At 37.9% G+C, this 23071-nt stretch overlaps 7 protein-coding genes across 10 annotated transcripts; 4 read left to right on the top strand and 3 right to left on the bottom strand.

Annotated features, from left to right (window-relative positions):
• Window positions 1–234: 234 nt before the first annotated feature.
• Schip1 (Schwannomin interacting protein 1) lies at window positions 235–5442 on the top strand. Of its 2 annotated transcripts, none has more exons than XM_070218199.1 (8): window positions 235–438; window positions 3016–3622; window positions 3685–4132; window positions 4198–4286; window positions 4363–4429; window positions 4489–4823; window positions 4889–5157; window positions 5227–5442. In XM_070218199.1, the coding sequence occupies exons 2-8, from the start codon at window positions 3029–3031 to the stop codon at window positions 5288–5290; spliced, it is 1866 nt and encodes a 621-aa protein (XP_070074300.1). In that variant the 5' UTR covers window positions 235–438; window positions 3016–3028; the 3' UTR covers window positions 5291–5442. The 2 variants fall into 2 exon arrangements, with proteins under 2 accessions (XP_070074300.1, XP_017003980.2); XM_017148491.3 differs by lacking the exon at window positions 235–438 and adding an exon at window positions 2350–2448.
• Window positions 382–2051, bottom strand: Cox10 (Cytochrome c oxidase assembly factor 10). Its single transcript, XM_017148670.3, has 4 exons — window positions 1839–2051; window positions 1587–1779; window positions 838–1524; window positions 382–779 (listed from the first exon to the last, which is right to left on the bottom strand). The coding sequence occupies exons 1-4, from the start codon at window positions 1908–1910 to the stop codon at window positions 547–549; spliced, it is 1185 nt and encodes a 394-aa protein (XP_017004159.2). The 5' UTR covers window positions 1911–2051; the 3' UTR covers window positions 382–546.
• A 151-nt stretch (window positions 5443–5593) lies between the features above and the next one.
• Window positions 5594–8568, top strand: RnrL (Ribonucleoside diphosphate reductase large subunit). Its single transcript, XM_017148541.3, has 4 exons — window positions 5594–5740; window positions 5792–5880; window positions 6136–6313; window positions 6369–8568. Exons 1-4 carry the CDS (start codon window positions 5689–5691, stop codon window positions 8486–8488), a joined length of 2439 nt encoding a protein of 812 aa, XP_017004030.2. The 5' UTR covers window positions 5594–5688; the 3' UTR covers window positions 8489–8568.
• A 382-nt stretch (window positions 8569–8950) lies between these two features.
• Window positions 8951–12026, bottom strand: LOC108062043 (mitochondrial basic amino acids transporter). Of its 2 annotated transcripts, XM_017148545.3 has the most exons (5): window positions 11891–12026; window positions 11541–11662; window positions 10489–10597; window positions 9957–10418; window positions 8951–9557 (listed from the first exon to the last, which is right to left on the bottom strand). In XM_017148545.3, the coding sequence occupies exons 2-5, from the start codon at window positions 11580–11582 to the stop codon at window positions 8971–8973; spliced, it is 1200 nt and encodes a 399-aa protein (XP_017004034.2). In that variant the 5' UTR covers window positions 11583–11662; window positions 11891–12026; the 3' UTR covers window positions 8951–8970. The 2 variants fall into 2 exon arrangements, with proteins under 2 accessions (XP_017004034.2, XP_070067637.1); XM_070211536.1 differs by lacking the exons at window positions 11541–11662; window positions 11891–12026 and having other exon boundaries at window positions 9957–10440.
• Window positions 12027–14623: 2597 nt separating this feature from the next.
• Window positions 14624–17193, top strand: LOC108062041 (uncharacterized). Of its 2 annotated transcripts, none has more exons than XM_070214727.1 (6): window positions 14624–14830; window positions 14979–15074; window positions 15147–15207; window positions 15277–15377; window positions 15445–15571; window positions 15631–17193. In XM_070214727.1, the coding sequence occupies exons 1-6, from the start codon at window positions 14658–14660 to the stop codon at window positions 17095–17097; spliced, it is 2025 nt and encodes a 674-aa protein (XP_070070828.1). In that variant the 5' UTR covers window positions 14624–14657; the 3' UTR covers window positions 17098–17193. The 2 variants fall into 2 exon arrangements, with proteins under 2 accessions (XP_070070828.1, XP_017004031.2); XM_017148542.3 differs by having other exon boundaries at window positions 15129–15207.
• A 66-nt stretch (window positions 17194–17259) lies between these two features.
• Window positions 17260–20142, bottom strand: LOC108062042 (BOS complex subunit NCLN). The gene is made up of 6 exons (XM_017148544.3): window positions 19875–20142; window positions 19369–19447; window positions 18844–19309; window positions 18314–18496; window positions 17819–18247; window positions 17260–17759 (listed from the first exon to the last, which is right to left on the bottom strand). Exons 1-6 carry the CDS (start codon window positions 20029–20031, stop codon window positions 17394–17396), a joined length of 1680 nt encoding a protein of 559 aa, XP_017004033.2. The 5' UTR covers window positions 20032–20142; the 3' UTR covers window positions 17260–17393.
• Window positions 20143–20414: 272 nt separating this feature from the next.
• Window positions 20415–22895, top strand: Usp14 (ubiquitin specific protease 14). The gene is made up of 7 exons (XM_017148637.3): window positions 20415–20550; window positions 20605–20780; window positions 20844–20948; window positions 21525–21907; window positions 21968–22124; window positions 22179–22244; window positions 22300–22895. Exons 1-7 carry the CDS (start codon window positions 20535–20537, stop codon window positions 22822–22824), a joined length of 1428 nt encoding a protein of 475 aa, XP_017004126.1. The 5' UTR covers window positions 20415–20534; the 3' UTR covers window positions 22825–22895.
• Window positions 22896–23071: the final 176 nt, after the last annotated feature.

Here is a 23071-nt window from a genome sequence, read left to right as displayed (position 1 = left end):
CACTGTTAAATGTAGGTTAATTTTTGAAAAACACAATTTTAATATTAATATTTTAATAATATTTAATAATACAATTTTCGTTGATCATGTCAATTTATAATCGTTTTGGAATTGAATAAAATAGAATTAAGAATAAAATGACAAATCAGCTGTGTGTAATGTGGAATGGTGGGAATGAAGTTACATATTCCCAAAATTCCAACTGTACCGCGAGCTATGCTCTGTGAACAAAGTACCAAAATGAAACGAGTGGAAGTGATGTTTTGGGCACTCTAGATGTCCACCAATTTAAATTATTTCGCGATTATCTGAGCAATCCAATTACAAGTGTTTATTGCACCTGTTTTAGTTTCAGGATTTCCCCTATACTAAACATAAATATTTATCAAGGACGTGGTGTCATTTATTCCTTAAAGAAAACAAATTTGTCCCACAGAGGTACGATTTTCCTTAATATTAAATGACTATTTGTTTTTACAAGTTGCAGAACTCTTAGTATATTTGTGTAACGATACTCAACATTTTTTCGTATGAATGTTAATGTTACTATCTAGGACCTTCGGCTACGGCGACGGGGAGGACGTTTCCAAGACTACTAGCAGACTGCTTTATTGCGATGTAGGTGGAATCCTTTTTCTTTTCCTCTCCGGCGGGTTTGCTGAAATACCACTCCTTTTTGTTGGCCAGAAACAGGAGCATCAGGGCGGGCAGGTGAATAAGTGAAAAGCGGAAAAGCTTCCGCGAACTCCCACTATCCGACTTTTCATAAAACCGATACGCTGCAGGTAAAAGAAAAGAATTAAACAAAATTCTCAAAAGGTAATAGAAGAGATTTACCAAGGTATGCGAAGTACGCGTTCAGAGGTAGTGTTTCCAGAGCAAACCAGTAGTTGGTGACGTCCAGGACCGGTGCCATGACCGAAAGTCCAGCGATGGCCACCGAATAACGCAAGGCGGTGCGGCGACACAGTCCCGGATTGGTGACGGCCATCATCCGGTAGCCCGCACGCGAGTAGTCAGGTCGAAGGTTCCAGGACAGGGCGTTGAAGTGGGGAAACTGCCAGGCGTACAGTATTCCGGCCAGGATCATGGCTCCAGCGTCGAGGGTGCCGGCGCATCCTGCCCAGCCCATCAGCGGAGGGATGGCTCCCACTATCGAGCCCACCCAGGTGTTGGCAATGCTGATGCGCTTCATGGGCGTGTATATCGATGTGTAGAGCAGGAGGTTTCCCGCTCCCAGCGCCGCCGTCAGTCCATTGGCACCGAAGTACAGCATGCTCAGGCCAGCGGTTGCCGATACCGCGGCGAAGGTAACGGCATGCAGCGGCGTCATTTGTCCCGTGACCAGCAGACGGTTTTTCGTCCTCGACATCTGCGAATCGAAAGGAACTTCGTGATACTGATTGATGGCATTTGCCGCAGCCGAAACGAGTCCTGTGCCCAGGGAGCACATCACAAAGGTGGTGGGATCGAAGGCAGCCGGAGCCATGGCATAGCCTCCCATGGTTGTGATGACCACCAGAGCTGGAATGGAAGAGGGTAAACCTTATTTCGGTGCTCCATGAATGGGAAACCATCTCACTAACATGTCAGCCGGAATTTGGACAGCTTCTTGTACTGGCTGAGGGTTTTCCCGGGGATGGTGTACGGACTGGGCATCCAAGAAACTTGACTTTCGGGTACATGCTGGACCTTTCCCGTCTGGGGTACTTGGGATACCGGTGGCAGTGGACTGGCACCTCTGTCATCTTGGGTGGATATTGTTGCAGCCGTAGAGTACTAGAATAATTGTGAAAGTTATAGTTTGTTGGGCATTGCGTAATGGCCAAGAACCTCACCCGAATGAGCACCAAGTCAACCGGCGTTTTTAGCTGGGTTTGCACCCTCCGAATTCCTTTGAATAATATCATTTTTATTCACTAATACGTAACGCCTCCGGTTATTCCATTTTCCTAGTCGTGTTTTAGTTTCTACTACTTTTATACATCAATATTATGGTTGTTTTTAAATCACATTGTGCTTAAAGTGTTACCATATTTGAAAAGGAAGAAAATGCCAAGTGCAAAAAAATAAGTCAGGGCATTCAGACTCTAATTTGCTTTTTAATTTATTGGTGGAATAAAATTTTTAAAAAAATAAATATTTATGTAAAAAAACGTTTTTAATTTTCTAGCCTTAATAAAATTGAATATTTGGCTTTAAATTTGAATTATAATTTAGATTCATTAAACAAAGGTATATTTCTAACTAAAAAAAGCAATTTATTGATTTCAACATTAAACTTTCGTGTTCTAAAAAATTATATTTAAAAAAGATATCATAATAATTGGTATTATTATAAACACTATGGACAAGGGTCTTAAAATTTGCGCATGCGTTAAACATGTAATTTAGCTTTTGTGTGTGGGAGTAATTTTTACATCTGAATGCAGGAAGGCCTAAGTCCTTGTAAGTCTTCATTGATTTAATAATTGAAATTTTGTGTTGTTTTCAGTACAATAAATATTTTATAGTAAATATAAAAATGTTAAGAGTAATAGTTTGAACAAATCGAATGAGATAATATATTATAATTATCAGAAACTTTGGACACGTAAAAATATAAAAACTCTACCTATGCCAACATTTTTTGGCTCTGTTAATATTTTATCCATTTAAGTATATAGGTAAAGATATTTAATATATCTGTAGAAAATATATTACGAAGACCTTTGGATAATGTTTTAAAGACATAAGGAAACCACAAGTTTTTACAAACACATTTTATGAGTGCAAATTGTAATAAGACAGTAGTGCGATAGCAAGGTCCTTTTACAAGTCTGAGCGAAAAATAAAAAACAAATTATACAGAAATATTTTAATGGTCAAACTATATACTATAGTTAAACATAATTTACAAAATTTTACCAAGAACATTTAAGTTTCTGTTATTTTGTTTTTATTATTTGATAAGTAAATTACATACATATTTAAGTTTACTAACTGAATTCCTTATATCAATATCTTTTCATATAGGTAAATTACTCAAATGCCCAGCTCAAGAATGGATATTTATATAACAAAGGGAATTACCAACCCCAACTATCCTGGTTTTCAAAAATTTGCCCATACCCTCTCTGATGACTACATTGAATACTCCGACATGGAATGTAATGAAAGTGATTTAACGGATAGTGACAGAGAGGATGACCAAATCCCGTTCCGTAATAAGGTTGTCAGCAAAGCTGCTTCTGAAACGTTTGAAAATGCCCAAGATTTGATTTTAAATAATTGTGACAATGGAAACACATATTCATTTGAGCAAACCGGAATCATATCGTCGCCTCCAAATGTACCGGACATTGTAAATAAGAATTATAGTGGAACATCAGAAAACTCTATGCGAACTTTAAATAAGCCGGACCTTATTTATAACCTAAGTCAGAATTATTCGACCAATTCTGACTTCTCTCCCTGGTCATGTACAATTAATTCTAAGTATGAGGGCCAACTGCAAGGACAAAGTCCTATTGATATTGTTGGAGATTTTGGCGGAGAGGTGGAGCGGGAATTCGAACTACTTATCACCGGTTATAAAAACAAGAAATCACAAGATGGGTTAGAGGGATCAAATTTGACCAAGGTAAATTGAAGTGATCATTAAATATAAATCGAATAATGCCCAAAGTAACATTTAACTTTCAGGTTTGCGATGCAGAACTATCAAATGGAACAGAAGCTTTAAAGCACACATCCTCAACGCGATTGTCCGGAAACAGCACTCGCAAAAATAAAAAGAAAAACACACCGTATGGGCATGAGTTGATGAAAACCAAACCTCAGAAACCATCACATGATGAACGACAGTTACCACCAGACACCTTTGACTATAAAACATATAGTCAACGAAAGTTTATTACTTGTGATCCTGATTATTCGTCCGTTTCGGAAAAAAACAAGAATGAAATGCAAAGTATCAATCAGGGTGAAATACCCAACTTGAGCAATTTAGAAATCGGTCAAAGCCAGCAGCATCTTGAGGAAGACAATAAAAAGGTGACAAACCGGAGGTATTTAAATCAGTCGTGCTGGTCTCAATACTTGGAAGATCCGATAAAGTATTCAAAAGATCCATCTGCTACAATGGTTTTAGGTAAACATTTTTTCCTCTCTTCTTATTTATAACTATTACTATAATGTTTTTCTCCTTATTCACAGAACAATTTGATGCATACAAGGTAGCTAATGATATGGACGTGGAAACATTACAAAACCATTTTAAAAAGGTTAAACAAATAGAAAAAAAGGTAGTTATTCGAGGAATGGGAAACAAAAATATGAATTGTATTAATTAAAAATTTTTTTTAAATATATTGGTTACAGCGCCGTTTTAATCGAGATGAAATACGTAAGAGATTGGCGATCGGAGATAAAGATCCTTTGAATAATGGTAAGTAAATGTTCTCATCACTACAAAATTCTTACTAATCTTAATAATCTTTTTTCCAGAAATTAAAAAGGAGGAATTTCTAACCGGTTCCGACAATGAGAGCTATAGTTCCGACTCCGAAACATGTCCCAAATTATCAAGTGGGGTACTTCGCAAGCAATCTGATTTTTGTGAAACCAAACGCAATAAGGAATTTGAAAACGATAAAATTTTTCAAAAGAACCAAATTAACCAAGAAAAAACCATGAATCACTCGATTAATGGTAACCCCATTGAAAAATCGGATTTTCAATCAAATGAAAATTTGTTTTTCTTTGCGAACCAATCAAAGCTCCAAATAGAGGTTAGAATAGCCCTAGCTCAATCGAAGGAAATAGCCCAAATGAAAGTTAAGGTAAGTTTCAAAAAATATAAGTTTGTAAGTTCCTCAATTAATTGTTCTTTATTCTCTATTTTTAGGCAAAGAAGCATGGAGTCACACCAATTGTAGAAGTAATCCGTTCAATGCTGAGTGACGTTGGTATAAAAATGGACTCAAACCATCGGTGGATCTCAAGGCAGTTGCTCACTGGAATTCAAGTTCCGATTCTTCAGTTATTGGTCAACAATCTTCAGAAATATATTGAAAACTTAAATGTTACTCTACTAGAAAGCCTTAAAGAACGAGACGATCTTAATTCGGACCAAGATGATATACTACACGATCTGGAAAAAATAAATAACTTTTTGTAAGTATTCAGAATGTTTTAATTTTTGATTTCATTTTATACATTTTTCAAATTTTCCTTTCTTTCTAGTGTTTTTCAACAGCAATCTGGACAGCAAGTCAATAAAATAGTTAGACACGGCCTTCTCGATTAATCACTCTAAAGTTGCATGTTTTATTATTAATTTGTTTAAAAATATTATAATCACTTGTATAATTGATAACAATCTACCGAGACCGTTTATAAAACACATACTCAAAAAATGTTCTTTAAACACTGTTATATTTATGTAATCATTTAATACTATATAAATAAAAGCTAACACAAATTATTTATATTAATATTAAAACAAATTTATCGTTTGAAATATTTATTTAATCAAGTGGAACAAAGTGAAATAATTAATATTCCCGATCGTTTCAAAAGTGTGCTATGGGAATTAGGGTATATGGTGATCTTATCGCACGGTAACACTGAAATCGGCATTAATTTGGCGCCTTTTTATGTTTGCAACAAGCAATTTTCCGCCTCTTGTGAAATTTAGCAGTCAACATGTTGAAGAATAAATCTATAAAAACATCCAAGTTATATGTTATTAAGCGAGGTAAGTTGGTTTGCAATGCAGCTGCGACTGTTCTAAACGTGTGTATTTCAGATGGCAGGCAGGAGGAAGTGCATTTCGATAAAATAACCTCAAGAATCCAGAAGCTTTGCTACAACTTGAACATGGACTTTGTAGATCCTGTAAGTTTAATTCCCTAGTGTAATTATGGGGTTCTTATGGGTTCCACAAAGGTATTGCAGTTGGATGTAGAAGTTCTGCAAAGAATTAAGTGATCGCCTAAGGTGGCAAAGTCATGTGGGACTTCCAGGAACCGAAGAATTTCTGTCAACTAAAATTTAAATCATTGGATAGTTGATAAAGTATTATTAATCTATAATAATCTGTATATGTATTTGGTACATTTTCAAAAACTAAAATATGCACTTCCGTTATAGGTCTCCATTACCTTGCAAGTCATCAATGGTCTTTATTGCGGAGTCACTACTCAGGAACTGGACAACTTGGCTGCTGAGATCGCAGCTGGCTTAACTTGTAATCACGCCGACTACGCAATCTTGGCTGCTCGCATTGCAGTCTCCAATTTGCACAAGGAAACCAAGAAGGTATTTTCCGGTAAGTTTCCCTAGCTTTATTCAAGACTAAGTAACCGAAAGACTGTTTCAATTAGATGTCTTTGATGATCTGTACAATCATGTGAACAAGGAAACGAACCAGAAAGTTCCCTTGGTATCGGAATTCCACTACAATGTGGTTCAGAAGAACGCCACTCGCTTGAACTCCTCCATAATCTACGATCGCGACTTTGGGTACAACTACTTTGGGTTCAAGACCCTCGAACGTTCCTATCTGCTGAAGAGAAACGGCAAGATCGCCGAGCGCCCGCAGCACATGCTGATGCGCGTGGCGATCGGAATCCATGGCGAGGATATCGATGCGGCCGTGGAGACCTATAATCTCTTGTCGGAGCGATACTTCACCCATGCGTCGCCCACGCTCTTTGCCGCTGCCACGAATCGGCCGCAGCTGTCCTCGTGTTTCCTCCTCACCATGACGGCCGACTCCATCGAGGGCATCTTCAAGTCCGTGGAGCAGTGCGCCATGATCTCGAAGTCGGCTGGCGGCATTGGGCTAAATGTCCACTGCATCCGGGCGAAGGGCACCTCGATTTGCGGCACGAACGGCACCTCCAATGGCCTGGTTCCCATGCTGAGGGTCTTCAACAATGTGGCTCGCTATGTGGATCAGGGCGGCGGCAAGCGTCCCGGTGCCTTTGCCATTTACCTGGAGCCCTGGCACTCGGACGTCTTTGAGTTCCTGGAACTGAAGAAGAACACCGGCAAGGAGGAGAACCGCGCCCGCGATCTGTTCTACGCCCTGTGGATACCCGATCTCTTTATGAAGCGCGTCGAGGCCAATGGCGATTGGTCGCTCATGTGCCCCCACAAATGCCCCGGCCTTCACGATGTGTGGGGCGATGAGTTCGAAAGGTTGTACGAGAAGTACGAGCAAGAGGGTCGTGCCAACCGAACGGTGAAGGCTCAGTCCCTGTGGTTTGCCATCATTGAGGCTCAGGTGGAAACTGGGAACCCCTACATGCTGTTCAAGGATGCCTGCAACCGGAAGAGCAACCAGCAGAATGTCGGCACCATCAAGTGCAGCAACTTGTGCACCGAAATCGTCGAGTACTCCTCGCCGGATGAGATTGCAGTCTGCAACTTGGCCTCGATCGCCCTCAATATGTTTGTCACGCCCGAGAAGACGTATGACTTCAAGAAGCTCAAGGAAGTTACCAAGACGGTGACCAAAAATCTCAACAAGATCATCGACATCAACTTTTATCCCCTGCCAGAGGCAAAGAAGTCCAACTTGAGGCATCGCCCTGTGGGCATTGGTGTTCAGGGATTCGCTGACGCCCTGATTCTCATGCGTTTCCCCTACGAGAGTGAGGAAGCCGGCCTCTTGAACCAGCAGATATTCGAGACCATCTACTACGGCGCCCTGGAAGCCAGCTGCGAATTGGCCCAGGTGGAAGGACCCTACGAAACCTACGAGGGCAGCCCCGTGAGCAAGGGAATTCTGCAGTACGACATGTGGGACAAGGAGCCAACGAACCTGTGGGACTGGCAGAAACTGAAGGAGTCCATCAAGCAGCACGGTGTCCGGAACTCCCTGCTTGTCGCTCCCATGCCCACGGCCTCTACTGCCCAGATTATGGGCAACAACGAATCTTTCGAGCCGTATACCACAAATATTTACACCAGGCGCGTGCTGTCTGGCGAGTTCCAAGTGGTTAACCATCATTTGCTGAGGGACCTAACGGAGCTGGACTTGTGGGACGATGACATGAAGAACCAGATCATCTCGAGCCGGGGCTCCATCCAAAATATCGAGTCCATTCCCCAGAAGGTTCGCGATCTGTACAAGACCGTGTGGGAAATCTCGGTGAAGTCCACGATTAAAATGGCCGCAGATCGTGGTGCGTTCATAGACCAGAGTCAGTCGTTCAATATTCATGTGGCAGAGCCGAACTACGGAAAGCTGACGTCCATACACTTTTATTCCTGGAAAGCTGGTCTCAAAACAGGGATGTATTACCTGCGCACAAAGCCAGCTGCCAATGCTATTCAGTTCACCGTGGACAAGAAGCAGGGTGCCGTGAAGGTGAATGGCCAAAATGGCACCGCTGAGGAAAGTCCCCAGGACTTCGAATCGGACAGGGAACGAAAAATGGCCGACATGGTTTGTTCTCTCGAAAATAAGGATGCCTGTATGTCCTGCGGCTCTTAGGGGCAACCACTTAAGTTAACTTTTATTTAATTGTATTATGTAAACACAACTTTGAAATAAACATAAATTATGGATCGGTAGTTTTATTTATTTATTTATATTCTGGTTCTGAGGCAATTACAATTGGCTTCCAACCAATTTTTTTAGCTATAGCTTCTAGGCCTTAAGCTTGTGGAGATTATTTACATTGTTTTTACATCTAAATTGTGTGGATATAAATATTATTATTTTATATATTATTATTTTATATATTATTATACAGGTTTATTGCCTTGGTAAATTCCGTGGATAGTATGATACTTTGGAATTTTGGGGAAAAGAAATCTATTGAATTTGTGAGTGGGATGTTGTTCCTTGTCGTCTCGTATGCTAAAAATTCTAAGGAGAAATGCCGAACGTTGTGTGGATCGGAAAATAAGATGAACCAACCCTTTTATTAAATAACAAACAAAAACATTTAAAAAGGTACTAAAAAATTTGATTTATTTTAAATTACAATCGGATGCTAAACGGGATTTCGATTCTTTGGAAATGTTTATTGTGCTACTTGTATAGTGGTTTTGAACGACTTCCTGAGGTGTGGACACATACTGATGAGATAGGGCATTGTCCGTTATTATTTTCCGCACAACTTCCTCAACCGTTGGCGCCGTCGTCTCCAGGTCCGCTTGGCTCTTATTGTCCAGGTTCACCAGAGTAAGTGGCTGATCGGAGTTCACCACGGAATCCATGCCCGTCTTGGCGTTAAAGAAGTCCAGGACCCAGGACACCACAAAGAAGCAGGCGGCGTTCATCGGAAATGCTCTGATCAAGGTGGAGTTTAGACCGCGGAAAAAAAATTGCGGGCCTTCGTTTTTAAAGCCTTTTATTGCGCAATCGACAAATCCATTATATTTGGCGTTCGTTCCCAGGGCATCTGCTTGCATGTGGGTCTTCACCACGTCGATGGGATAGCAGGCCAACCAGGAGGACATGCCCGCACATCCTCCGGCGGTTAGAGTATACGGAATGCTCGGAGTTTCCACCTGCCGCATGAAGAACTCGAAGGACACGAAATAGGCGGCAAAACCTTGTCGAAAAGAGGAATTAGTGGTAAGCATTAATAGGATATTAGAGTAGAGTAAGAGTGTGTGCGCCCACATTTTTAAAGATTTCCGAGAAGAATAAATGCAATTTTGTTGTGTATTTTTATACCTATCGAAATGTAAGACATTTTTCAAATCGGACCATTCATTAAAAAGTTATACACAATCAAAATTGTTTATATATCTATCTCCCTCGCACTCCCTTTAGCTGAGTTACGATTATTAGATAGTCGGGACACCAACCCGCGTTCGCACTCCCTTTGGCTGAGTGACGGGTATTAAATAGTCGGGACACCAACCCGACTATAGCGTTATCTCTTGTTTTCTCTATAGATTTTTGTGACGCTCCCAATATTTTATAAAATTTTATTACGATAACTTACCTGGAATATCTCTTAGAATCGTGGCAGTAAGTCCCTTAAAGGCGCCTTTGATTCCCTCGGTTTTTAGAATATACTTGAGGCAGTGAATGGGTCCTGTGAATTTTAGTCCCCCATCAATCTGCGACGACAATTGTAGCCTCGTTTTGGCCAGCTCCATGGGTGCACAAACGAAACTTTGGGCTACGCCGGCGATAGAGCCCGCGTAAAAGTGTGACGTCAGTGAATTGGGGTCGTTAGACAATCGCTGAACATTTCCGTATACCCCGAAAACAATGGCGTTCACCAGTCCAATTCCACCCATGGGGCTGCTAATTCCTCGATACAGTCCTCTGAAGCTGTCTCTTTGCAGTATCGTCCGAAAGCAGTGCAATGTGCCTTTGTATTTGGGGTTACGAGGATCATCGGTTTGCAGGTGGACTTTCACGGTATCGAATGGGTGACCAACGAGAACGCCAGCAGCACCTGGAATTCGAAAGCAGAGTATCTGATAAAAGGTGCCATGAATATAGTACGCATTTTTAAGCCAGCTTACCTCCCAAAAGTCCGGCGACAAAATCCACAACCATTTTTGGCGATAAAGTTTCAGAGGTAGCCTTCAATTGTATGCCTCCGATCTCTGAACCTCTCTTTCCATATGGATCCTAAAAGGAATGAAATTAAAAAGGTTCAATAGGGCCGTAAAATATTTTTTTACGATTCGTCTAACCAAAAATGGCAAATACTTCACTACTAAACGGTGAAATAATTTGTCGCGTGTGTCCTAAACAAATTTTTCAGTTGTCGCGATGATTTTTTTAATCGGCGGAGGTTAGAGTAACTGATAACGCGCTTTTGATGCTTTAATTCAAAACATTCAATTTAAACTAAAGGTATAGGCTAATATTGCGACTAAAAATTACCACTTATTTTAAATTTTGTTTTATTTTTATTTAACTGGCGCAGGACTTCAACAAGGTTTTAAAAAGTGTATTAAAACTTAAAAAAGATACAATATCTAAAAATCCTTAACTAAGGTTACGCCAACCTTATGATTCATAATTAGCTTTTGGGGTATTCAATAGTCGATACTTTTAATTTTTTTATTTATTTGTATTCTACATTATGTAATAAAACTGAGCTTGGACATTTTCACAGTTGTCGCGACTCGTTCTTTGTGTTAGAGATTAAAAATAAAATGTCATTATTGCGACCTCTCAGAATCCTAATCGCATTGGGCATCGACGACTTTGTAAATTAAAAAACAGTGTATTAACTTATTGTTTTCTAAATAAATCTATCTTTAATATTCTTAATAAATTTCATCTATGAAAAAATCCTAATATTCTGTTCTTGGAACCTTTTTAAACACGAAGTGGGTCAAATCTTTAAAAATTATTTATTTTGCAGAGGGCAAGAGTATATTGTATTCGAGGATGTCTATCTAATAGAGACAAGGAAACGTTTTTAAGCATAGGTACATAAATACATATATTATTTTTAAACACTAACAGCCAAGCTAAACACATTTTGATAACGGTCATAAAAAACATACCTACATGTGTAAAAGTCAGAGAAAAATTTAAAATAAATACATGAATTCATTACCTTTCCATTGCTAACACGAAGTATAAGTGATATTGGATGCATCTTGGAGTTGTTATGATTTCACATATTATACAGGACCCACATAAATTTTAAACCACCAGAGGTTGTCAGTATCTGTTATGCTGGAAAACGAAATTTAATATTTTATTTAAAGCCTTAGTAATTAATTGACTTGACTCTTCATAATGGCGATTCATCTAATCAAAAATGTATAATGTTGATGCAGATGAATTTAAAACATATGTTCAACCTTAAAAACCGACTTAAGTCTGGCAAAGTAAAGGAAGATTTTCATTTAAAAACCAACATTTCTTTTCAGCGTAAAATTGTTCGACGACTTATCTACTTACCACAAAGATGAGTTATATGCATTTCTTCCCATATTATTTTACAAAAATAAATAATTGTGTCATCGAATATTTATGCATTTAAAAAAAAGCCGACTTTGTTTTAAAATGTAAAAGGTGTATACGATCTTACTGTTTTTACTCTAATAATATTCCCAGTAATCATTCAAACATTTAATATTCGATATAATACAAGTTATTTATTAAATAATAAGTTATTATTAATAATTGGCAGAAATATATTATAAATAATATTAAATTTAAATCGAAAAAATGTATCATTAATACATTTCCGTTGGATATTTAAGAATATATACAGATTGCTTAAAAATACTTTAAAATATTTGATATCAATAAAAGACTTTTACAGCCCAAATATTTCCATTCGAATTACTCATATTTACTTAATTTTTGCTGAAAACATTATTTTTTTTCTTTTTAAGAATATCTCATATGCAGCCATATGATCTCTGCTTAAGTTTAAATTTCTAGACAAAGTGCAACCATTCTCAAAGGTTTTTCTTGCTCTTAACGACTCAAGCGATCATAATAGAATCGTCACATTCATTCGCTTCTGTATTTGTTCATGTGCTATAGCTTTTAACAAGAAAGAGAGATAGCTTCGGTCAGCCGAAGTTTATATACTCTTGCAGATCATTCCAATTAAATCACAAATTAAAAATGTTAAATCTTGATTTACTTGCGTATTTGTCAAAAATAAATTATAGCAGTTGTCGTATTATTTTGGACCAAAATTTTTGGTATTTAAAAAATTATAATCCCAAGAGTAGAAGGTAATATCTCAAGAAACAACGAAACTGTATTTTTTTTCATTATTGTTCCGATTCTTTCTATGGGAGCTATTAGATATAGTTGTCCGATCCGGCTGGTTCCGACCTGCAATACAAATAAAGTTATATCCCGATAGTTGTATGACTAGTTTGCAAAGAAACGGACAGACGGACGGACAAACGGACATGTCTCGATCAGCAGATCAAAAATGTATATATTTTATGGGATCGGAAACGTCTTCTTCACTGCGTTGCAAACTTCTGACTGTAATTATAATACCCTCTGCAAGGGTATAAAAAGCCCTCGAAACATTTCAAAGCTTTCTATCTATGTATATAAGTTCATTTTAGTCTTAAAGTACAACTCGGTGGGTGAGTATCGTGCGAAAAGCTTGCCGCTAAATATTTGAGGTCATCTGGAACACATTACCTTTCCTTGGCAATACCTGTGTATATTTTTATCTACATTTGTACTTATGTGTACCCAGAGCATATATGCGATAGTTAATCTGTAAATGGATACAAAAGTGATAGTCAAATGTGAAAATTCTTTATATAACGCCAATGTTTATACCCCTGATCTATGTGCATGTACACAAAACTGTGTGTAGATTGAAAAGTGTGTATTTGTTTGTGTTTAAAATAATCTAAATGATCTCACATTAGTGACGTGCGCGTGTGTCATAATAAAACTTCGTGCGTGACCATTTTTACCTGTTGAATTGGCGAAAGCGGAAAGCTTTAAAGTATCTAAAACAATAAAATCCCTTGTTTAACTTTGATAGAACTAAATAAATATAAGACCCGTAGCTAATGACCCGAAGCTCGGGTGCGTTCAATCATATGATTCTAGATTACCTTAAAATACCATCGAAAGTGTCAATAGTGCGCTATCAAATATTGATGTTATTGATTTCGATGCGATGTGTGCCTATGTGTTCATTCAATCCGATCGTGTTCAACACGCGCCGATCTCTAGCTCATCTTTACAGCCGTGTATCTTAAATTTTCCAGGGATGCCCAACTAAAGCAACCTAAACCGATCAGAACAAGATTTTCTTAACGGAATTAATGGAGTTTTAAGATCAATCAATATGGGATCGGTTTATTTTACGAAAAAGATCACAAAATAATATAGGATTGCCAAGGAAAAAAATTTAAGAAATATAATAAACTGAAGATCATTTCCACTTGAAATAAAATTGTATTCTAATTAAGAAGGGAGGGCAAATTTGTTAGGAAATAAGTAGCGAAGTGAGTTTTTCGCAAATACATGGTATGTTATGTGTATACAAGAACAAGAGTACTTTTAAATAGTGAAAGTATTTTAAAAACGTTTGAACCAAGTAGATTTTTATTTATTAAAATCCATTTATTATATACTTCGTTATGCGTCACCAAATTATTCTGTCATCAACGGTGTTTCCTAATTTGCCTCTCGAAATCGAAAGAAAGTTCGCAGTAATTGTATAATTATACATAGTAGATAATAGTCTGATAAGGGGAATGGTTACGACAATATTTAATCAAAAGCAATTCAGGGGAAAGGTTGGCCGAATTTGTTGGGTGTGACGATTGCTGTTTTGGGTCTTAAGCCTAAACTGCTCGATAATTTTGTGCTAATTTAATAATAATTTGTTATATAATGTGCGACTAATAGATTGATTGACAAAATACACCTTCTTTATAGTTCATATAACCATTTTCGAAGGCCACCAAACCCGGTTTGTAGATGGAAACGTACTGCACCCATCAACAAGTAATGTCGTCATACTGGTGATTATATTTATACTCAATAATCACTGAGATCAACAGCAAATATATAAAACAACCACAGAAAAGCTTTTGGAATCCTATAAATACATATATATCTGAACCCTCATAGCCTTAAAGTTGATCTTTGCAAATTTTTAACTAAGTTTGGTATTTCTAATTTTTTTTTCAGATTTATTTAACGCGGGCATAAATACTAATCGACAATGAGTTGGAATAAGCGGAATACTAGTCACATATCAATATACAACTACCCGGAACATTTAAATCCATTCTACGAAGATGACAACCACAAGCGCCTTCGATTTTGGGGATTTAGCAAAAAGAAGAACGAAAATGGCAGGCACAGTTTGTCTATTGGAAACTTGCAAGAATTGTGGTGAGTTCTTTCTGTTTATTTAGTATGTGTCGATCCCTAAGAAGTATAAATAACTTACCCCTTGTACCAATTTTATCTGTACAAATGTATAGATCATTCGCTCATTTATTTTAAATTTGTTTTAAAACTATTTTTTATTATATTATAGGAAATCGTATTCTTTTCGTAAAAAGAAGTCCTCAACATTGGGAATAAATAAAACCTCTGAGAGCCCGCCGACCCTAAGACGAGACCTAAATGATAAGTATGTATAATAATATCTCGAAACTAAGCACAGATTTTATAAACAATCAAATAGTTCGTATTTGAATTCTAGGGTTTTCCGGGGAGACCGTCACACATCCCTTCAATCCCTTCCCATGGATTCCCGAAGAGAGGTAATTATAAAACTCGAAATATTTACAGAAAATAAAAATTCTAATGAATTATACTCTTTGTAAATTTAGTCTGATTCAATCTCCAATGGGGCTTACTTTAATCGTAATGATCGCTACAGAAGCACAACGCAGTTTTCTGGATATTCCTCGCCAAATCAACAAAATATAAGGTGTGTATATATATTTTTTTTCTTTTCATATAAATCTTACAAAATAAAAAAAAAATTGTTTTTGTAGGTTATCACAAACTAGTCTAGCCAGCTCAAATCCTTTCGAATCGCAACCGGATTCGTGTCCCAGCTCCCCGATGAGTAGTAGAAGATATCGCAAGAAGAGGAGAGCTCCGCCGCCGCCAAAACTAGTGGTAATTTTAAATATATTTCCACTCAGTTCATTTATATTCAATTTAACACTAATTTGTAGGTCGAGGACTACCTAGCAACCAAAGACATCGAGACTCTTGCCTCTGAAATTGACGAGTTTGTTAACAACAGAAAAGAATCTTTAATAAAGCAAGAAGTTGGAGTGGAAGTACCGAAATCAAATCAACCCGCACCGATCTCCGAAAGCGAACTTAACCCCAGCACGTCCAAAGCACCACAAACCATTGATATAAAGCAATCCAATGGAATAAGCACGGTCACTGAAAAGGAAAATGTCACTATCCTTGAATCTAATACCAAAACTAATACCCGCACTTCCCCAACACAACAATGGATTGGCACAGTACACTTAAAGCAGTCGAAAGAACCGGAAATATTAATCACACCTACTGAGGGTCAAAAAGTCATTTCCTCTAATACTTCTAGCCAGGCTAAGCCCTGTATTTCCAAAAAACCCGAGTGCATTGCGAGCGTACATATTAACCAATCCTCTGAACACATAACAGTATGCTCTGAACAAAAACCAAATAACGAATTCAGCGTTCAGCTAGAAGAAAAGAAAAAACAAAACGGCACTGTACCTGTGCATATCAGGGAAGAGCTTTTAGTTACTAAAGGTATTTCAAATGAGGCAGATATTCCGCGTAGTTCAGAAATTGTGAAACAATCAGTCATTTTGGTAGATTCTGAAGAATCTATTAGCCCTAGCACTTCCAAAACACAACAGTCTATTGCCCACAAAGATGTTAAACTATCCAATGAAACCGAAAGTGTAAGCACCGATGTAGAACTAAGAGATAGCGCCTGCGTAGAAGATAGAAAAACGAATTCGTTTGGCACGGTTAAGCAAATTTCCCAGATCTTTGAAGAGAACATTAGTTCCAGTGGTCCTAGTGTTATTCCCAAACGAAATACAGCAAATATCTGTGAGTCAAATGGTGCAATATCAAAGAATACAGAGAATCATCTTGTTTCTAATGTAATCCAACCAAACCCAGCTCAAATTAGCGAAGATTTACAAATAAGAGAAGAGTTTGAATTGGAAAGTGATCTAAGAATTGGTGAAAGGCCAAGAAGGTCTTCCATCTCAGCGGAACGGGAATCAAATTCTACACCAACACCGCGGATGCGGAAGAAGAAGTCCATAAAGGAAGTGCTAGAATCTATAAGCAGAAATCAGAAGATTTTGAATGAAAGTGCGGCCAAGGGCACAAAGGTGTATCTAACACCCTCCTATGCGGAGAATAAATACAACTATCCCAATGAGTTGAATAACGTTAATAACAGATCTTCCAAAGAAGTCACGTCTACCAATATTTCTGTTAGCACATCGGATACCGATGAGTTACCATCGCAAAGTAATTTGTTTATAAGCAAGATAAGCAAATTCAAGGGTCAATTCAGGGAGTCATCTCCCACTTCATCAAACCTAGATTGGAACCCATTGCCGAAACCAAGTCGAGCCCATAATTCAGCTAGTTCTAATTTCAACAACGGCTCGTGTTAAGAGTTAAATTAATTATGCTTTACACAAAACAAATATTTATATTAAACCAAAACCAAATTTATACGCAATAAAATAAAAAGTGTACTTATTTAAAAATGAAGTTATTTTAATGGCGAACATGCACTAGGAAATCTATTAGCAGGGTCAATTATGATCGACCGATTTCTACATTTTTATAGAATTTATTATCTTTAAAGTAACAAGTGTTCAATTAGCTTTAGTAAAGTTTTGAAAAATAATTTGGACATCAATTTTCCTACTTGCAAATATTAAATTACTCAACACCAATTTGTTACTTAATGCGATTTCATTTTAAGTCTTTCAGAAGAGTGTCCGTTGAGTTGTCCCACGGGATCCTCTTTGGTTAACTTCGATACTTCATCGTAGAACCGGGGAAAGTATTGGATGGCGAGGAATACAGCCAAAAGGTATACGCCAATAACAAAAGTTAAGAAGAGATCGAAGATCGCCGGCTTAACTCTGTAAACATTCAGTTTCACATCGTTCTCATTGTAGAACATAAATTCTGGATCTCTGCCGTCGGGCTTATCGTATATGATTTTAACATTGTTGAGGTATTTTTCGAAAGCATCCTTGACGTCGTTATTATGCAGTATGGATTTAACTCCAAAGTATGGCACGATGTTTTCTTCTTTAATGGCCTATTAACAGAAACAGAATACATTAAAGATCTACTCAATCAAGGAATTTAGTTACTTACCAATTGCCCATCGAAAATGCTGGAAATTGGATCCACTTTGTACATATAACTGGCCAGAGCTTCCGCAATAATTCGAGATGTGTTGAGAGTGTGTTCCACGATGCGACTCTCATCGTTTTTGAAGATTGTTGTCCGAATGGGGCTCCTTGGACTCTTAACGGACGACAGGGTGAATGAGGGATAGCGTTTTATGCTGAAGCGCTCATGCTCCCAGGCAAGTTTGGTGTCAGCTAGGTTGATCTTCTTATGCACACCCTCGACCGTTAAGCCACTCGAATACTTTTCAGCTGATGACTTCAACAGTTTGAAGAAATTACTGATGGAAGTCTTATCTTTGGGTGGCTTAGAGACGTGCATATACAAAGCATTGTCTGCGGTGTAAGATAAACTTTCGGTGATGGTGTCCAAACAGAGAACAAACTCAACATTCTAGAAAAAGAATTTGGAACTCATATTAAGACCTTTGTACCTTTCATTTTATTTAGCTAATCAAACCTGCAGCGCATTATCATCCACTTCGAGCCACTTCTTTGAGCCTTGGAAGTTTAGTAGGACGCCAGCGTCCGAAAGCAAAAATCGGAGACGGTACTTGGGTGCCATGCTGGATGTATAGTGCAATTTGCTAAACAGTTCCATAAGCACCAGTAAAACGGCAGCATCAGCATTCACTGGATAGTCCTACGATTCAAAGAGAAAACCAAAAATAGTATGACATTTTATAAAACATTTTTTTTAGAGATACATGCTATAGATAACCACTCTTGACCTCTTAAATAATTGTCATAATAATCGTGAAACCACACTAAAAGATCAGATAAAGATTATCATCTTTTAGATAGGGAGGCCCTTATCTTTGAGGTACAAATGCGTTTATTTGTACTTCTTGAATTATGTTAAGGTGTTACCTCCACGTTTAATAGTTTAATTTACTTTTGAATAAAATAAATTGAAAAACGGAGCAGATAATATTAAAAAAAATGAATTAAATGAATTAAAAGTAAAGTTTAGAAGATAACATTACTTACATTATATATTCCGAAGGTTTTCAGATTCGCGGTAATCAAGATGACAGGAAGTTTTTGTCCATCGCCAACTGATTCTGTGGGTTTTAGGGCCAATTGATTTGGAATCAGCTCGCCGTGAATGATGGGAACCTTGCTGTTTTTGTTGGCCACAATACTTCCGCCACCGACATTCACATGGTATCTGTTGGCCGAGACTGTTACGATCAATTGTCCCAGTGCAGTCTGATTTTGACCCGCATTATCCGTAGTCGTATAGGTAATGTCGTCGATGATCTTTTCCAAGTCCTTATTATATGGGGCAAAGTAAATGGGGACTGCAGCTGTGTGTGTCAGCATAGATTGCTCCAAAATAGTTATAAGTTCTTTGGCTTCTAGATCTAGACCCAAGATATTCGACGGAAGCATGAGAATAAGTCCTCCAGCATTTTTTAACTTGTCAAAATCATGGAGAGACAAGTCGGTTAACCTGTGAATAATAAATTATATTATATTTATATATTATATTATAATTTTAAGATTACTTACCGCGTAAGAACACAGTGCCTAGACGTATTCCAAGAATACAAAGATCGCGCTTCCAGGGATATTGCAGCTACCCGGCTTCCTAAAAGTGACAAGGAAATTAATAAAAATAGTTAACTTATGTGCCTAAAAAATTCAGATAATTATGACTATTTAGTTTAAGATTGGGCTCCGAAAAAGGGCGGATATGAATAATAATTAGAGGCAGTCCAAAGGGTATTTGAAAATAAATTCAGAGCAGGGCAGCTTAAGATATAATGTCTTCTAACAGCTAACGAAATTTCCCAAGCCATACATGGCACAAATTTAAAATAAAGAACACGTTCGATAGTTTTAATGAGATTCCATGTTACTAATTAAATAAAGGAGAAAACCCCTCGTCAATGCTTATTAGAATTTAGGTCAGATGCACCGTCGAAAAATAAAAGCATATTAGTGTACACATGTAAAAGGGCTGCGCTACAATGAACTTACATAATTAGTATTTATCTTTTTTATTATTTACTCACCATAATGTTGCCCATTTAGATCGTATTTGGACATGGAAATAACCTCGAATTCGCTGGGCATTACCGGTGAACATATTAACAACATAGAAAAAACAATAAGAAGGCAGTGGGGTAAGCCGCCTCTAAATATTTCCGCAAAACTATCCGCTTCATTCATCTTTTATCTTTTTAATATGACTATTTTCTAATAAATCTGCCGATGTGGGCAATTAATTAATTGTAAAAAAGAATTTGGAAAAGTGTCAGCTGTTTTATCGATGTTTATGGTGGTTGAAAAAAGTGGGCAATCGGGACGTGACATTTTTGTCTTTATCGGAATTCTTGAAACGAAACACAATTTATATCGCATAGGAATGGCCAGAATGGTGAAATATTTTAGATGTTTACATTATTCTAGAAGAAGAAGGTTAATTTATTTATTTTCTTATTATTTTAAGACCTTTTTTTATTTTCAATTTATACAAATTACTCCAAATTCCTGAAAGACTTATTTTAGATAGTTCCGTTTCCGCCGTTCCAAGCGCGACGATATTTTCGTGCAGTTAATCTAGTTGGCGCTGCAAAAAAGTATCGCTGCTTTGCGCATCTCTGCTTCGGCTAGTATGACTTTGAATTTTACTTTTACAGAAAGAACAACTTTTATTAACGAAAAATTTAGCCATGCCCGCATTTAAAGGTACCTAGTGTTTTTCGCCGCTGCTTGCACAAAACCTGACCATTTTGCTTTCAGTTAAGGTGAAGTGGGGCCGGGAGCTCTACACAGACATCGATGTAAACACCGATGAGGAGCCGATTTTGTTTAAGGCCCAGTTGTTTGCACTTACTGGCGTTCAACCGGATCGCCAGAAAGTGATGTGCAAGGGCGGCATTCTCAAGGATGACCAGTGGAACTTGCAGATCAAAGACGTAAGTGGGCAGCTACAGTGTTTCCGGTGACTTGGTCCTAACCAGAATCCTGTTTTTTCTCAGGGAGCTGTGGTGTTGTTGCTGGGCAGCAAGGAGAGTGTTCCAGAAGTGCCCACTACACAGGTCAAATTCATTGAGGACATGAATGAGGCGGAAGCCGCCACAGCGGTAGGTATCCTGATTTAATTTAGATATCGGTATCTTTATACTTTGTAATGCTGCCTTTTCTATTAATTATTTTGGTTTCTGAAAATTCTGGCTGTAAGCCACCAAAATATTTATCCCTTAAAGTGGTTATAATAGCGATTTTTTATAAAAGGTTCTAAGTTGCTTTACTTTTAAGTACTGGAAGTTAATAGTTTTTGTTTATACCAAATGTGCTGAGTCATGAAACCAGTTTCATACTTATCATAAAACTAATTTTAAAATTCCGATGCTTATGCTTCGTTTATATTAAAAAGCACTTCATGCTTTAAATACAAATGTGTCATTAGGTGAATATTTCTGTAAAATTATATTTTTTTTTGCTGTGACTAAAGCCTTATTTGTTTAAGCTTTATTAAAAGACTTAAAACTTCTTTGTTAAGATCATATAAAAAGTATACAAATTAAAATAGAAAAAAAACCTAATTAATTTATTCGATTTAAATTAAATTATTTAATAGTAATAGTATAAATAATAGGAAATTTTGTTTGTACCTCTGCTGTTTCATATATTCTAATATGAGATCATCCTATTTGCAGATGCGTTTACCGGCCGGGCTCACAAATCTGGGCAATACGTGCTACATGAATGCCACTGTTCAGTGCTTGAATGCAGTGCCTGAGCTTCGCACTGCCTTGACCACTTACAGTAACGATGGAACTGACACCATGTCGACTGCCTTTTCCATTTCGTCCGCCATGAAGTCCATATTTGCTCAAATGGAGAAGGGCACAACCGTGACGCCAATTGTTCTGCTGCAGGCATTGCACCGGGCATCGCCGCAATTTGCCCAGACCGGCGAAAACGGCACTTACAGGCAGCAGGACGCCAACGAGTGCTGGGCAGAAATCCTGAAAATGTTGCAGCAAAAGCTGCGACCAACAAACCAGGATCCATCGAATACTGTTCAGAAAAAGCACAGGTGAGTCAATATTTTAATGCCATATAACAGATACTTATATTTATTTAATTCCTCTTAAAGCTCGTTTATTGACCAATTTTTCGGTGGCACTTTTGAAGTTAAGATGAGCTCAGAAGAGGTTCCCGATGAACCTTCTACCGTGACCACTGAGAATTTCTTGCAATTGAGTTGCTTTATATCCATGGATGTTAAGTACATGCAGAGCGGACTTAAATCCGTAAGTAAAATTACCAGGAAAAGGAGCTGCATTAACTTTGATATGCATTTTCAGAAAATGAAAGAGCAGTTGGTGAAAAAATCGGAAACTTTGGGACGCGATGCAAAGTACATTCGAACTGTAAGAGGGGTTTGGTTCGCTATTACGCCGGTAAACTAATTCTTTTCCGTTTCAGTACTTGGTGAGCCGACTTCCAGCCTATCTCACCGTACAATTTGTTCGCTTCCAATACAAGGGAAAGGAGGGCATTAATGCCAAAGTGTTGAAGGATATTAAATTTCCCATTGAGTTTGATGCCTTCGAGTTGTGTACTCCCGAATTGCAAAACAAGCTGTGCCCAATGCGCTCGAAATTCAAGGATTTGGAGGACAAGAAGATGGAAGTTGACGTTGTCAAGCCCAATGAAGCCAAGGAGGAGAACAAGGACATTAAGTACGAGCAGTTCTGGTTCGATGACGACTTGGGCAGCAACAATTCGGGATTCTATACATTGCAAGCCGTGCTGACGCACAAAGGTCGCTCGAGCTCCTCGGGCCATTATGTGGCTTGGGTTCGCTCCAGCGGCGACGTGTGGTTCAAGTTCGACGACGACGAGGTGTCTGCCGTGGCCACAGACGAGATCTTGCGGCTGTCCGGCGGTGGCGACTGGCATTGCGCATACGTCCTTTTATACGCACCCAGACGTCTGGAGAAAATATAAGTTATTGTGTTAACGTCATTACATTTGTATTGTTAATATAATAATTCTGAATAAATAACCAAAACCTTAAAGGGCGTAAAATCGATTAGGATGACGATAAATACAATTTTTTTTTTAACTTTTCTGTAATTAAAATAGTTTTTGACAAATTAATTAAAAAAAAGGATTTACAATAATTATCCACTCATCAAAATCCTGCTCCTCGCAGCAGTAAATCCACTCAACCAGCAAATATTTGACAAGCTGG

The sequence above is a fragment of the Drosophila takahashii genome, chromosome 2L (assembly GCF_030179915.1).
Source record: "Drosophila takahashii strain IR98-3 E-12201 chromosome 2L, DtakHiC1v2, whole genome shotgun sequence".
NCBI classification, from domain to species: Eukaryota; Metazoa; Arthropoda; class Insecta; order Diptera; family Drosophilidae; genus Drosophila; species Drosophila takahashii.
This window is presented reverse-complemented; position numbering and strand designations above follow the sequence as displayed.

What these genes read in the sequence shown, in the direction of transcription:
- Cox10 (XM_017148670.3), bottom strand. Translation starts at nt 1,910, where the DNA reads ATGATATTATTCAAAGGAATTCGGAGGGTGCAAACCCAGCTAAAAACG. An exon ending in GTCCAAATTCCGGCTGACAT is followed by an intron (nt 1,525 to 1,586) that starts GTTAGTGAGATG and finishes CTTCCATTCCAG; the next exon opens with CTCTGGTGGTCATCACAACC. An exon ending in CGCGTACTTCGCATACCTTG is followed by an intron (nt 780 to 837) that starts GTAAATCTCTTC and finishes TTTTACCTGCAG; the next exon opens with CGTATCGGTTTTATGAAAAG.
- Schip1 (XM_070218199.1), top strand. Translation starts at nt 3,029, where the DNA reads ATGCCCAGCTCAAGAATGGATATTTATATAACAAAGGGAATTACCAAC. An exon ending in AGGGATCAAATTTGACCAAG is followed by an intron (nt 3,623 to 3,684) that starts GTAAATTGAAGT and finishes TTTAACTTTCAG; the next exon opens with GTTTGCGATGCAGAACTATC. An exon ending in GAAAAAATAAATAACTTTTT is followed by an intron (nt 5,158 to 5,226) that starts GTAAGTATTCAG and finishes CTTTCTTTCTAG; the next exon opens with TGTTTTTCAACAGCAATCTG.
- RnrL (XM_017148541.3), top strand. Translation starts at nt 5,689, where the DNA reads ATGTTGAAGAATAAATCTATAAAAACATCCAAGTTATATGTTATTAAG. An exon ending in ACATGGACTTTGTAGATCCT is followed by an intron (nt 5,881 to 6,135) that starts GTAAGTTTAATT and finishes CTTCCGTTATAG; the next exon opens with GTCTCCATTACCTTGCAAGT. An exon ending in AACCAAGAAGGTATTTTCCG is followed by an intron (nt 6,314 to 6,368) that starts GTAAGTTTCCCT and finishes TGTTTCAATTAG; the next exon opens with ATGTCTTTGATGATCTGTAC.
- LOC108062043 (XM_017148545.3), bottom strand. Translation starts at nt 11,582, where the DNA reads ATGCATCCAATATCACTTATACTTCGTGTTAGCAATGGAAAG. An exon ending in TGTCGCCGGACTTTTGGGAG is followed by an intron (nt 10,419 to 10,488) that starts GTAAGCTGGCTT and finishes TTCGAATTCCAG; the next exon opens with GTGCTGCTGGCGTTCTCGTT. An exon ending in GATTCTAAGAGATATTCCAG is followed by an intron (nt 9,558 to 9,956) that starts GTAAGTTATCGT and finishes CTTTTCGACAAG; the next exon opens with GTTTTGCCGCCTATTTCGTG.
- LOC108062041 (XM_017148542.3), top strand. Translation starts at nt 14,658, where the DNA reads ATGAGTTGGAATAAGCGGAATACTAGTCACATATCAATATACAACTAC. An exon ending in CCATGGATTCCCGAAGAGAG is followed by an intron (nt 15,208 to 15,276) that starts GTAATTATAAAA and finishes TTGTAAATTTAG; the next exon opens with TCTGATTCAATCTCCAATGG. An exon ending in CCAAATCAACAAAATATAAG is followed by an intron (nt 15,378 to 15,444) that starts GTGTGTATATAT and finishes TTGTTTTTGTAG; the next exon opens with GTTATCACAAACTAGTCTAG.
- LOC108062042 (XM_017148544.3), bottom strand. Translation starts at nt 20,031, where the DNA reads ATGAATGAAGCGGATAGTTTTGCGGAAATATTTAGAGGCGGCTTACCC. An exon ending in TGGATGATAATGCGCTGCAG is followed by an intron (nt 18,248 to 18,313) that starts GTTTGATTAGCT and finishes TTCTTTTTCTAG; the next exon opens with AATGTTGAGTTTGTTCTCTG. An exon ending in GCATTTTCGATGGGCAATTG is followed by an intron (nt 17,760 to 17,818) that starts GTAAGTAACTAA and finishes TTCTGTTAATAG; the next exon opens with GCCATTAAAGAAGAAAACAT.
- Usp14 (XM_017148637.3), top strand. An exon ending in GGAACTTGCAGATCAAAGAC is followed by an intron (nt 20,781 to 20,843) that starts GTAAGTGGGCAG and finishes GTTTTTTCTCAG; the next exon opens with GGAGCTGTGGTGTTGTTGCT. An exon ending in AGGCGGAAGCCGCCACAGCG is followed by an intron (nt 20,949 to 21,524) that starts GTAGGTATCCTG and finishes TCCTATTTGCAG; the next exon opens with ATGCGTTTACCGGCCGGGCT.